General features: G+C 42.0%; 1 protein-coding gene across 1 annotated transcript; it reads right to left on the bottom strand.

Moving 5' to 3' along the window:
• Positions 1-1,167: 1,167 nt before the first annotated feature.
• nudt4b (nudix (nucleoside diphosphate linked moiety X)-type motif 4b) lies at positions 1,168-14,077 on the bottom strand. Its single transcript, XM_056425327.1, has 5 exons — positions 13,673-14,077; positions 7,571-7,681; positions 5,641-5,685; positions 5,349-5,436; positions 1,168-4,439 (listed from the first exon to the last, which is right to left on the bottom strand). The coding sequence occupies exons 1-5, from the start codon at positions 13,766-13,768 to the stop codon at positions 4,231-4,233; spliced, it is 549 nt and encodes a 182-aa protein (XP_056281302.1). The 5' UTR covers positions 13,769-14,077; the 3' UTR covers positions 1,168-4,230.
• Between the last annotated feature and the right edge of the window lie 397 nt (positions 14,078-14,474).

Here is a 14,474-nt window from a genome sequence, read left to right as displayed (position 1 = left end):
TTTTTTAGATTTATGTAACAGCTGTAGTTTAATTAAAATTAGGCATATAATTATAACAATATTTGACATAGGTTGGTGCAAAACTGTTTAAAATATCCTTATATATCAATAAAAAGTACAGTTGTACTTTTTTTTTGCAAGCAGGACCTTATTTTATCTATATTCAACTGTGGTACTGCTACTGTTGAATATTGCTTTTAAATGCGTTGTTTTATCATGAATCTTATTTGTCCAAGGCACAATCATGTTTAACGACATTGTCTATTTCTCATTTTCAAAACATTCACCGTGGTGGACATTTAGGGACAGGATGGGGGTGGTGGTGGGTCCTTCAAATGATTTCAGATGCAACCAACTTAATTTGGAATGGAGCACCTTTGGGTGCCTGAAGTTGCCACATGATCCGTTTCCCACTCTGGACCAGAGCCCCGCCCTCTTTGGCTTGAGTTGTGAGGGGAGCTGGATCCTGGCACTGGAGTCCCACCAGGTGTGTTTTTCCAGAGAATAGAGCCATCTGTCTTTACACAAGTTGTAAAATGTTCTACACCAACTGGTAATGCTAGACAAGATGTTACAGTGCATTCTCACTTGGCTGAAGGCCTCCACATCTCTCCTTTGTGCTGTTGACACCATGCTGCAGGCAACTTCTATTCTATTTGATTATATTGTGTTTAATTAAATTACTTCCACACAAAGCTGTATTTGTGTCAGTGTGATTGTGGTACTTGTAGATAAAATGCAGATTAAGCCTATCGGGACGTTCACCATTCAAGAGTGATCATCTGTGAAATACTAGGGATCTTCTGAGGGGCTAATCTGGTCCCGGAGACAAAATGTCACATGATATCGTGCAAATTGTCTCAGCGAAAAATGTCACGTAACATAACAAATGGCTGAGAATGGGGGTATGGGTGGGAAGTGGCACACATCTCTACCCTGGGGCCCCAGAGCAGGTTAATCTAGTCGTGACTCCTTTGATATTGAAACACTAAGCCGTTGAAGATTTTGTCTTCATGATTTAGAAATAATGACTCATCAGCTGCAAGGTTGCAGGTCTTGTTTTTCTCCTTCTAGAAGCCAATTATTTGCCAATAAATCATATCTGACTCGTGACGTGTTGTTAGACGGCACACAGTTGATTAAAATAAATGACAATTCAACAACAAATTACAATACGATTTTTCTCCTTTTAATGCAATTTTATCTCAAAAACAATCCTTCCAGTCTACGCCATCTAATCACTTTCACCTTAAACCTTTCTGTGCATAATATTCATGACAAAACGGTGAGAAAGCATTGCTTTTTAAAGAATAAATCTCCGGATACATCCATGTGACATTACAATGTGTTCAGCAGACAATCAAGCGGTCCAAGTCCACCGTGCATTGAGCGGACGCGTTTGTGTCCAGGCCGTCTCACATTTGTGAACATGAGCACACACATTTCATCTGTGTGGGACACTCATATTTTACTCATAATTCACAGACCAGCATCGACCCGAGCATCAAACTAAGGCTCCAGCGGAGGAAGAAGGTGTTTCAGCTGCGCAACATCCAGATGAGTGGCTTTATGTTAAATTTGAAAAAAAAAATTTTTCTTGGATTAAAGTCGTATGGGCTCAGTTATGTGAGAAGTGAAATTTATAAACAGTATGGGGTAAAAATAAGAAGTGTGGTTCCTTCGTCTTAATTTCCACAATGAATGTTTTAAATCTCTAAATTATTACATTCTGAAATGTTTCATTCACGATAATTTTTCTTTATCACAAAGCAGTTGGACAAATATGTGTAATATAACATGACATCACGCATTTTCCCACCTGAAAAAACACTTTTTTTCAATTTGGCACATATTTCACATTCATCAACTTATAGTACACACACACACACACAAAGGCTTGAGGTGGTTGAGTTCAAACCGTACCAATCGAACAAGGCTGAAGGTTTGTGGAAACTGAATTGGTGTTTGAGAGCTGTAGTTTTGAAGCATGTCTAGGTCACATGGGAAAACTTAAAACAGTGTCAAGCAGTATGTGTTCATTACAGTTGAATAAACAATAAAATAAACATCTGTCTGTTAAAGTGTATTTTTCATCCTCTTACCAAACATGTCCCTGATCATTAGTGTCCTGCCTTTTTCACCACATAAGTGTTTAAAAATCCCATTTTATAATATATGTCTATTCTCAGTCTTGTGCATCTGACACACACAAGAGGATTAGCAAGATGCTATATACATTTAGTAAAAAAAGAAAAGAAAAACAATTTAGTTTACCCAACCTCTCCAGATCCAGTCTGTTATTTTTAACGTTTACTTCTATACCATCCTGATTGATTTCCCCAGATCTTGATTCAGAATGCATAAACTCAACCAGTCTCTATATCCTAACCCCGTGGCACATTGTCATCGATACAAATATACTGTATATACTCTTCTCAGTGGGGTTTCTACACGTTGGTTTTATCCTGCCATTTGTACATTGTTAAAAAATATATAAAATATTAAGAGAAATTGTACAGGTACATTCAGGTTAAAAACACGTTAAATGTTTCTCTTCAAAGCTATTTACAAGTCTGTATGTTTCGAGTCGTCATTCAGCTGTCAACACGGGAGGGAGAACGGTTATATGAACTGCCAATTTGAGCCTCTTTTTTTTTTCTTTGGATTTCTCTCTTCATATTCAAAATTTGGATTTCATTTATAATATTTCCCAGGGACCATTTTTGCCTTTAACAATATTTGACAAGATAAAGTTGAGAGGCAGACAGGACACAGAGAGAAAGACGGGGATGACCGAGAGACAGCACAAAGTATGCGTCTGAGACCCCAAACGGCCCTAAATATTGATATCAAACCTCCGTTATAATCTATGAAGGGCATTTCTTACAATCCGACAATTCATAAAAGATTAACAAAGAAAATAATCTGAGGTTAATTCAGGATTAAAATATTTTCGAATCGCAGGCCAAAGCACGAGTAATGTTACTTAGAAGCAGGTGGAACAAACACTCATATCGTACGAGGAAATGAAGTCATTTAGTGGTCGATCTTTACCAAATGAGACATAATAAAAACGGCAAACAAAAGTTTAAAAAGCAGTTAACCATGAATATGTTTCATTCTTTTTATTACCAGAGTTGAGAAACTCAACTGACCCTATAGCAGCACTTTATCCCTCAGGAAAATACTTTACACCATTATATCCCTTCACTTAAAAAAAAAACCTGTGGGAAACCGTAACGGTGACGGTGTGTCGCTTTAACGTCAACAGACTGTTGGCTCAGTCAAGGTCAGCGGACACGTCGCTTCTGTGGGCGCCGGCTGAGGCCGGACTGAACACAGCAGTGTCGTGTCAGACGATATCGACCACGACGGTGATCCAGCTCACTGACTTAGCGACTCAGAGATTGTACGCCGTTGACCTTTGACCCTTTACAACCGTATGCCATATCAAGCATAACATTTGATTATGTTGTTGTCATTAGTTTGAATTGTCAACAATTTTTTTATTTTCTATTTTTAACAATATTATTCTTTTTTTAATGTTCGCGTTGCTGATGATTTTAGACAAATTTACTTATTTGGGGAAATGTTAATTGATGGTTACATCGTGTAAAGAAACCCCCACCTACATTAACTTGCAACATGAGTAGAACCTAGAGACATCAACGCTCTGGTGTCCTGAAATTAAATTTAAAAAAAAGACTCCATGTAGAACATGATCTCTGATGTCATCATCATGGGTTGATGACGAAGACATTATTAAGTCCGGAAACATTCCCCGCATGGCTGTGCTTTGGGGTCAATTACTCTTTTATTGACGGGAAAGCATTTTCATTCTGCTTAAAATTGAGTTTAAAAAAAGACCATTAGTGAGATAAAACAACCCAAATACAACATTCATACAATAAGGCCTTCACCAGGTCATACAGCTGGGTCTGCAGCTCCCTCCTCCCAAGCTCCAGCTCATCGGTCTGGTGATCTCCAGCAAAACAAAATAAAAAAATAACTTGAGATATTCACAGTCTTTCTGTCAGAGACGACCTCCTGCTCTTTCACGCGAGTCTTCCACAAAGTTCGGGTGATGGCTTTGGTCTGTCCTGCAGCTAAGACTAGAAATGAAACATACAGGAGAGCCGCAACTCTGAAAAGTCATTCGATTCATGCAAGACTGTACAGACTTTCAGTGCGCCATCCGAGCCGGACGGCGCCCGTCGTTGAGGAGCAGTCCTATCTGCAGGAGGAGCCCAACGAGGGCGAGGTGGGGGTGGCGCTGTAATGGGGGTAGTTGTCGTTGGGCGGCGGGCTCGGCAGGATGGAGTTCCCGTTGGTCGGGGAGCAGCTGAGCTGGAGCCTCTGCAGGTACTCGGCGTGGACGGGTTTGTGGCTCTGCAGCACCCGGATGGCCTCGTCCACGGTGAACCACTCCCTCTTACGGCCTGCAGAGGGAGACAGAGCGCGACGGAGGCGTTACAAAAAAAAGAAGCTCTCATGTTGGAAAGCATAAGCTTCAACATGTTACTCTGTGCCGTGTACAGTCGGAAGACATGGGAGATTAAACTGGGAAGTGGAATGTGACGCAGAAGTGAAGTATTTCACAAGGAGAGTGTTAAATCGTATCCTCAGATTAATTTATTTGTTTAATTGGCAAGATTAATGAACGCAAGCCGACGGTAGAACACACACACGCTTTAATATGCACATGAAAACATGGCATCTACACCAACATGTGTGCACACAGAGTGTAAACCGGAGCCTGCTACAGCCACTATGTTATATTATGACAGGTAGAGTATGCACATAAAGTAGAACTGGATCCAGGCTGCTGTCAGCTGTGATGTACCGCATCGGTGGCCGAGATTTATAGGCACCTGTTGTCACTGCATACGCCAATGCCCATATAGCCTCTTCTGGTCCTCACATAAATAAACTAGAACGGGCACTCGGTAGAGCGCATACCTTCGCATATCACAAGATTGGGCATTGAATTATGAACATTTTGGCATTAGTTGCATGCCAATTGGATTAAAATTGACCGCGCTATGGTAAAAAGAAGATTTGGACCTTTTCATGACTTTGACCTTTGACCCGATTGATCCCAAAATCTAATTAAATGGTCCCCGGATAATAACCAATCATCCCACCAAATTTTCATGCGATTCGGTTTAATACTTTTCTAGTTATGAGAGTAACACGCATACAAATAAATACACGGCGATCAAAACATAACCTTCCACATTTTTAATGCGAAGGTAATAAAAACAGTGTACTGTGAAAAGATGAAAGACATATGCACACACACACACACCGTCTGCAGACATTCATGGGACGCTGAAGGGGAACTGTACCTATGTTGACGGAGTCTTCCCAGGCCTCCAGTGTTTCCGTGACGGTCAACACGTAGACGTACGTCCGGTGCTTCCGATCCTGGTTTTGCTTGAGGGATCACAAGAGGAAGGGACTGAATATTTAACGATAATTAACATAATTTGTAAACATGCATGTTTCTCTTGTCGACACTATGCCGCAGGAATTGCAAATTGGATGCTGAGAAATAAAAAGACATTGTAATTTGTGCATCTAATACCCTTTTATGTGCAATGTATGAACTGAAAGTAGGATACAGCCGTGTAAGCTTACCTCAAACACGCCGAGCAGACGTCCTAGCTCGCCCTTCACACCGGCCTGAAGAATAAATGAAGAAAACTTTTTTTTTAAAAGTTCTTTTACTCTACTGGCTCTAGCGTACAGTAACGAGACAGCAAAGAACATGTATTTCTGTGACTTTCTTAATATTTTGACTATTCACTCCCAAAGATGAATAGAGGGTGGGAACATTATAAAAGCAGTGTTCAAACAAGAGACGATGTTCTGTGGCACAACAATGGGTATTGTGCATCACATATCAATGTCCAGGGCTGGAAATACCGAGTTTCTCACCTCCCAGGATTTGTGTCCATGTAAAAATGCTTGATGAACAATTACCCAAAAACTGAAATACAGAATAACTCCCTTTGCCGATTTCAGTTTTATCCCCTGTGGCCTCGCAGCTGCTTCAATGCACGTTTATCAACCAGACTACAATCTCTGTGTAATCGTTTCTATATTGTTTGTATCGTTTGTATTTTTTATTCAGTCAATCAAATCAAATACAATACAATATTATCCTATAAATAAATACAAAAGAGAGAGACTGAAAAGGTATAGGTAGAAGCAAAAAAATGCTTATAAATTCTTATCCTAAATTGAAATCAAAATTAATCTGAAAATTAATATTAAATTAAATTTAAAAAAACAATAAACAAGATAAAAAACAAAATATATTTATATATACTACCACATACATCTTCCATATTAATCCGTTTTTAATTACATTTATAACTCAAGGATTTTTTTTATAAATAATTCCCTTAAAAAACTAAAAGGAGTTCACCATTCTTACTTCTATTTCAACATTATTCCATATTGAATTCATCCACACAAGTTAAATCCTTAAGGAAAGACGAACGATAATTCTAATATCAATCCGTGTCATGTCCCATGGCGTGGAATAAATAAAAAGAAACTGGCACAAATCCTGAAGGAATATCCTGTCGGAAATGTAATTATGCCCCTCTCATAACGCTTGCTGAGTTGCTTTATTAATTCACAGGAATCAAATTACCGCCAGGACATATGACATCTGCCCTTTCCCCCCTCAGCATACTTCACGAGTTTCATTCTGTTGCACTGATGTGCCCCGCGGGCTGGAGGGGCCGCCAATGCACAGGAATCCAACCAGGAGCCAAGTTTAGACCGCTGACGTGGCTGAGAACACAGGGTTGTCAAGCAGAGGGACCTCTGGAATACCAGCAGCCCTCATTCCCCCGGCTACTGACACCGTGTCCCGTCAGAAATATCAACCACGCATCTCCTCTTCCGCTTTTACATATTTTATTTTTTTACAGGACACGGAGACCTGCAGCGACGCGAGAGTCGCGTGACCCCACGGGACGCCCCGAGGTGCATTCGAGACATTTTAACAGGATTCCTAAAAATAATGATAATAAATGTCCTTTCTTTTGGTTTTCTTTTGTTGTGAGTGTTGTATTGGTTTGTGTAGATATAAATGTGTACGGATGGGTGTAGGTAAACTGTGTAGAGACTGTGTAGATGTATAAATGAAAGGAAACAGAGCCATACAAGGGGAGGGGTGGGATGGGGAAAAGTTTGTGTAATGTTTTTGTTTTGTTTTGTCTTGGTTTTTTTCTTCTTCTTTTTCTCCTTGTTTTCATCTTATGTTAAAAAAACAAAATCCTTGTGTGGTGATTTCTACAAGGTTATACATTTGTATATTTTCTTTTTGTAAAATAATATTTTCAGCATAACAAAATGTAAATGCTATTTCACTACAAATATTTTGAAAACAAAATGTTTTTGTTAATAAAAAAGTCCTTTCTCCGTCTGAAACACAGGTGTGATGTCCTCGCTAACGACCTTTGAGGAAATAAACAAGAAGACTTCCTCTATAAAAACACACAAAAAGAGCTCACTCAGTCTTGAGAAACTATCAATTCGTGGGTGTATTGACCTCTTCAAACACCTCCCGCACAGCGGCACCACACGGCTCCTCCTCCGGCTCCATCCCTCCTCCGGGGACGATCCACTGCTCCGGGTGCCGGCTGCTGCTGACCAGCAGAACCTAAAACAGAAAGGGAACGGTTTACATGTCGATTCCTTTATTTTACAATGAAATGAGTCGGCCCCTGTAGACCCATCAGAAGGACGCTAAAAGCCTCTAGTTTCTGGTGAGATGAGACATGACCCTTGACCCCTGACTCAGGACTCAAAGACAGGCGGCTGATGATTGGTGTTGACTGCCATTTATTCTCTGTTGCTGTAGACAGCAGAGAATAAACACACCACAGCCTTCGTAGCTTTAAATTAATCCTGACTTGGTCTCAATGGCATTTGGAATGAGACCAACATGGAATATATATATGTAAATGATACACATGATACTTTACTTTATTTTCATTTAAACTGGGAATCAACTCAATAATAAACTAGAATGGGCACTGGGTAGAGCGCATACCTTCGCATATCACAAGATTGGGCATTGAATTATGAACATTTTGGCATTAGTTGCATGCCAATTGGATACAAATTGACCGCGCGATGGTAAAAAGAAGATTTTGACCTTTTCATGACTTTGACCTTGACCTTTGACCCGATAATCCCAAAATCTAATCAAATGGTCCCCGGATAATAACCAATCATCCCACCAAATTTCATGCGATTCGGTTTAATACTTTTTTAGTTATGAGAGTAACACGCATACAAATAAATAAATACACGGCGATCAAAACATAACCTTCCGCATTTTCAATGCGAAGGTAAATATCACACGCACATGAACCTGGATCACAGTTTCTAACGACAAAAGAAGTCGTCTCACTCTCACTGGAAGGAATGGAGGCGTTTGGGGAACCTCAGCGTGTCTCCGCTCGATGTCGTCGGCGATACCGTTCCCCTGCTCTCCCCCATTGTTGGTCTCCAGGCTGATGCAGCTCAATCAAAGCCCGTGTCGAGGCCGTTTCCCAAACACATCGAGACCGGCAAACAATGCATGTAAACATAAGCCGCTCACATTCCGTCAGCTTCCCTCGGCGGCCTGCCGGGCTTGAATTACACGACGGTTGCAGTGCACATGCGTTGATACGCACGGATCAGATGTGTCCGCGTCTGCACATTTTCTCGCCCGTATCCGTTGAGCGGCCACAACAGACACATGTGCTGTAAACATTAGCACAGCAGGTGTACGTCTGCGGTAGTGTACAGTAAGTGTGTTGGAGGAAGGGGCATTTACACTAATAGTACAAACAGAGCAGACATCTTCTCAGCTCTCTGGAGAGTGCAGATTGTAAACTTGTGCACCATTTAACGATGTGACCCGTTTGAGTGAGGCTCTATTATGAACCCCTAATATGGAGGTGAGCTAAGAGAAACTTAGCTGTTAATCACAATGTGAGAAGAGGAATACGTTTGTCATCTGCAGCCGGGGTTTCTTTCTTTTCATTTCTTTTTGACCGTGAACGTCACCTGCTGGAAGGCGGTTTCCGTGATACAGGGATGGGCTATTCCAGCGAAATGACATAATAGAATATTCATTCTTTATGTTTGGGGTGTGTTTGAGACCAACCCTCTGTCTGAGTGCTGGTGTCTGTGAGCTGCAGCCAGGAAGGCTTAAAGGGAGATCACTGGTGTCGAAAGTGGAAAGTGGGAGATGTATACAAAACAAAAAGCGGCAGAGTTTACAGGACAGCAAGGACAAAGCAGGCGTCTGCTCTCGTTGTTCCATTTTTATCTTCTCAATGTTGGGCCATGAGGAACTCGTATTTGCCTCTGAATACAGCACAGGACACATTTAGTTTTCTTTTAATGCATTTAGGAATGTAGAGCAGTGAATCAACTTCTAACAAACTGTGTATAATTAATAATTAGTTTCTTCACACGTTCATAAGAGGGAGCAGCAGGGGTTTGGTGGTAGCGTTGCTCCTCATTATCCATTTCAACCATTTGTACTTTTTGACCAATCTACTTGGTAACGACTTTTCAAGCACTCACAATCTTTCCGTGTCGCGTTCAGGCGTTACAGACGACTTAATTCGTGGATATATTTACTTTTCCACGAGTCTTTCCAATAACCAGAAGACGGACCATTCTGTGCCCACAACTTCACCCTTTCTGACCTTTCCTGTGTCTTTAGATGAACAGGGCAAAAAAGAAAAGTGCAGACTATTTAGGCCACAGTAAACAGAGCACATAACTCACACGGTCATGAAGCTGAACTCGGACCACAGAAACACACTTATTTTTGGAAAGAGGAGCAGGGAGATGAAGCGACCCCAGGGAAACACTGCAGTATTTCCCGGTGACATTTTACTGTTTTTTTAACTCGTGTCACTTCCCAGGACCCCCGGTGTGAAAAAGGAGGGCCGAGAATTCTGAGGCATAAATCTCTACTGGGCAATGAAAAATACTTTGGGGCGAATGTCAGACTAACTGTTAGATAACATTTCTCATATATATATATACACACATATATATATATTTCCAAACACACATAGTTGGGTTTCGAGAGGAAGATCAGTCATTCTTAACTTAATGTCAGAATTGAGGCATCTGAACTACCACTGGTTGTAAAACCCGGGCTATGAAAGAGAGTCCTCTGGCATGGAGCCTCAAACAGGGACAGCAGGCCGGGATATTCTGGAGGACATTAACACCTCCGCCTCCTCTCCGAGGAGGAACGCCTGTAGCCGTCAAATAAAAAAGGCACCGAATGCCAGGGTAGCGGCAGGAGAGAATGATGGAAGGTCTGAGACACTTAAGTACAGAAATGCAGGGGCAAAAATCAATATAGTGCGAAGCTATGAAATAGTCGACACATTATAAAGAAAAAAAATCTCAACAAATACAAGAGGACTTGTTATCGGGGACCGTCGGACACAAACTGCAGGAGCGGCAGAGAGAGAGATACTGAACACCCACATTTCTGACTTCCTGCTGAAGCGTCCACTCACACTGGGAACCTCCCACTCCAGCTCCCACTAAGACACCGTTTACAATCTGCTGCAGTACCTTCAATATGATGCCTCTGGTCCGTAAATTCATAAACATGGGGGTTCCTATTAAAACCCATTCGCTCCATCTTTTTTTCTTCTACACTAAATCATGCATGAACTCATGGCATTATATAAAGCGTATTGTAATTAAACCTCAACACCGCCTAGCACAGTGCGGAGCACTTTAGGTTGCTCCTAAAATCAGGAGACAAACTATAATACTTGAATGGTTCACATTGAGATCGACAACAGTGAACAGAGAGGACACATGTGGAGGTGGAAACAAGCTGCGAACACAACGCTGACATATTATCACCTTTCCAGTTGATGCGGTGAACTCGTCACATCCAGAAGGTCCGACGCACCACGAGCGTTCCTTTGGAGTCGTGTTTCTGACCAGTCCAATGTTCACGCTTCTTTAAGCTCGGCTCAGGTCTCCACGAACACCCGAAGTGACATATTTGGCCCTCAAGCTGCTAAATGTTCCCCGATGTTTATCCGTTAGGTGCTGATATTGTCTGTCCGCTACTGGACCTGCAGTGGACAGTTTGTCTCCAGAGCATTTTGGGAGTCAAGTCAAAACCAAGTCGCCATAACTCACATAGCTCATCAGAAACGATGGCCTTTGTAGAGTCAGGTGATCACTCATGTTTTGTGTTAAGTCACAGAGCAACCCATTTCACACGGTCATTTAATATATTAGTATGAAAATATGTTTTATTCTCACACATTTAAACCCAAATAGATTTACTTTGATCTTATTGCTTTCTGAGTATTTCCACGCAGCAGATTAAACGGTGTGCTTCACGCTACCCAATCAGAGTAAGTGTCGATGTTTGAAAACATAAAGCTGAGGAAGTGTGATCGAATCATAAAGTGTACTTGATTTTACGAATGAGTCGACTTCTGAGGCTGGTTATTTAACTCAGGGTTTCTGCAAGCGATCACATTATGACATCAGATAATTAAAGAAGCTCTCTTGGCACACAGGCCCCGAGCAGCTCACATGCTGTTAATTTACCCATGTGCCCTCCTTAGTTATCACTGGCATCACTCCGCACTGGGATGTTCCCGTTTTCCCCAGTTGAGAGTTTAATTGTCGTCATACAGAACATCGCCTTGAGGGCTCAGCTTTCACCTTTCCTCTCCAAAAAACAGTCCAATGGCTCTTATGTCACCAAAGTTGGTCTCCTGCGTCTCGGAGCCGATTGTCTCCGTGTAGGCATGCGTTTAAAAAGAGTTCTGATGACACAAAGCACCACATTTCAAACTTCTTGAGAAGGAAAATGGCCATTGTTGGCACCTCAAATCATATTCACCAGATTGGTTCTCATATTTCAAGCAGTGCCATCCATGCGATTGCATGAGTAGATATGCCTGTCTACTCCTGAGGGTGATGGTCACACCTACACTTTTCTGTTGTCACAATACGCTCCGACTGTCCTCTCCTGTCATTGCAAATCAAGAGAAAATAGCTGCACATGGGTAAGTGAACAGAGTGTGTATGTAACTCTTCGATTCTGTGTGTTGTACAGCTCAACACTGGAGGGCTCAGGCAGAGCTCTCATTGCCAGTCCAGGGACACCAGACTGGGCTGTTTTGACTGTATATTGTGTCACAGTTTGTTTATGCAAAGCTCAAAGAGGAGGCTAAATGTAGGCAGAATAGGTCACAAAAACAGAGATGTGCTCCTGGTATATGACTTTCGAGTCATTATCTGGACCAGGAGTCTGAAATAAAGTTTGATCTATTGATAAATATGCATACATGACTCTTTATTAGTTATATGGGAACCAGTGAATACAGATCAACTTGAAAGAGTCATTTATACCAACAAAGACTCTCTGGATAAGAATATTACTATACAGTGAGTTTGAATGCAGCTGGGGGAGTTTGGGTGGGGGGGGGGGGGGCACGCAGCTGCATTCAGACCCGTCTATCTATGGTCACCCTTCTTATCATGTCTTAAATAAAGGGGGGCAAAAGGCAAACCCCAATTTTTTTGGGTTATGCATTTGTGTGTGTCCTTTTTCAGACTCACTCAGAATACCGCTTTACAAAGGGGGATATAGTTTATTGTCTGCACCGTTTTGATTTGGCAAATATTTGATTGTTGTTTTTTGTGTAAATAAATAAGAGCCAGTGACTAACCCAAAACACACTTGTCATATCACAGCCTATGTGTTTTTCACGAGGTTTAGGGTGGAACAACACTGCTGTTACGGTCCAGAAATCCACTGCAACGTGGATGGACTGCATTGTATATCACAGAGTAAAGTCTTTAAGACACAACTACATTAAAAGTCTGTCACCCCATATTCTCTACATGGCGAGGGCCCCTTTAAATCCTCATCCACGTAAGTGCTACGCAGCTGCCCACTCGAGGCCGTTGAGATGCAGCAGAAGCATGGATGGCCACTGCCTCTCCGTCGCGGTGTTTAATGGCGAAGTGACGCGACAGTTGATTGATATATTTAATAATAGACTCGAGTTCGTCATTCTTAACTCAACACACGCCGATGTAAATCCCCTCAAATGAAAGGGAAACGTGCAACAGAGTGCCTCGCCCCCTCAGTGCTGGCGACCTCAAGACAAGCACCGGCTAACCGGAAGTTGAGCGAATATTTCTTCAAAATAAGAGATTTACTTTAACTCAATGGAGTTTTCGAATGATGTACTTGATCCGGTATTTTAGTTTGAAATGTGCCGCCGGTGTAGTTTGTTATTTACGGTAGCTACTTTGACAACAACCTTTCCCCCCCGCTTTCTTTACTCGCTCCTGAAACTAGCCTAAACTGGATGGCCCAAGGCGCATCAACAGCACGGAAACACAAACCACAATAGTGACATTGTGAGACATAACACGTGTGAACGCAGGTACACATACAAGGAGGCGCCATACATGTACACCCATGTGTAATATAAAATATAATTTTCAATTCGATTCATAATCACCCCTGTGCCATTTGAATGACTGGGTGCAGACAGGGGGATGACTAGGCCACAAAGTCATGCACAACCCCTGGATGTGGTTCATATGGTTCAGTTTCTGCGGAACCTCTTACCTCTTCCTCACGTTCATTCTTGAAGCACAGACATGCTGCTCGTTTCTTGAAGCCATCGCCATCGTATGTCCTGGTCTGGTTCGGTTTGAGCTTCATTGTGGATTTATTCTGCCTCCTTTTAGATGAAACCGGCACACACACAAAAACGGAGAGTAAACGGTCCAACGAGTTAACAGCAGAGCCGCCGCATCGCTGCTGCTCTCTTCATCCGTGGTCCGAGATGGTCAGGAATAAGAAGAGGAGGAGGGGTTTGTTGGAGAGATCCCAACCGGAGTCTTTATGTTTTCCTCATAAAATCAGTGGCAGAGGAAGTCAACGCTCTCGCTGCTGTCTGTGATTTCCAGTCGGCAGGCAGAGATCGTCTGTAGTCTACAGCCTACACAGCACAGCCCTCCTCTGGTTCCATTTGCGCACGGCCGCTGACTCAATACAATGAACAGGCAGGCTGGAGTTTTAGATATACGGATCACTCCTCTGGGGCAGCAGTGAGCTCATTGGTTGGGTTAGTTTCAGTGGGCGGAGCTACACTTCGAAGCGATAATAAACAAATGCGTAATTTGGGTTGATCTCCACCAGATTGATGCTGCAGAGCACGGGACCGTTTGATAAGGAGACTGATGAAGATGTCCACGAGGAAGACTATCTAACATGATATTTCACGAAGGACTGTTCTGTGCTTGGTGCAGTATGTGCAAAAACGTTTTAATGACACCAAATATATAGGATCTCAAATCATTTTGAGAAGAAATCTCTTTCAAATAGATAATGTACAAATATTTACGCTACCAAGAGTTTACAATAC

The sequence above is a fragment of the Pseudoliparis swirei genome, chromosome 10 (genome assembly GCF_029220125.1).
Source record: "Pseudoliparis swirei isolate HS2019 ecotype Mariana Trench chromosome 10, NWPU_hadal_v1, whole genome shotgun sequence".
Taxonomy (NCBI): domain Eukaryota; kingdom Metazoa; phylum Chordata; class Actinopteri; order Perciformes; family Liparidae; genus Pseudoliparis; species Pseudoliparis swirei.
Note: the sequence above shows the minus strand (reverse complement) of the source record. Positions and strands in the feature narration are given on the sequence as shown.

Bases quoted from the DNA above. Each gene is read 5' to 3' on its own strand.
- nudt4b (XM_056425327.1), bottom strand. From the start codon at position 13,768: ATGAAGCTCAAACCGAACCAGACCAGGACATACGATGGCGATGGCTTC. The intron at 7,682-13,672 runs GTAAGAGGTTCC...TTTCTGTTTTAG, and splicing joins AGAATGAACGTGAGGAAGAG to GTTCTGCTGGTCAGCAGCAG. The intron at 5,437-5,640 runs GTAAGCTTACAC...TGATCCCTCAAG, and splicing joins GTCTGCTCGGCGTGTTTGAG to CAAAACCAGGATCGGAAGCA.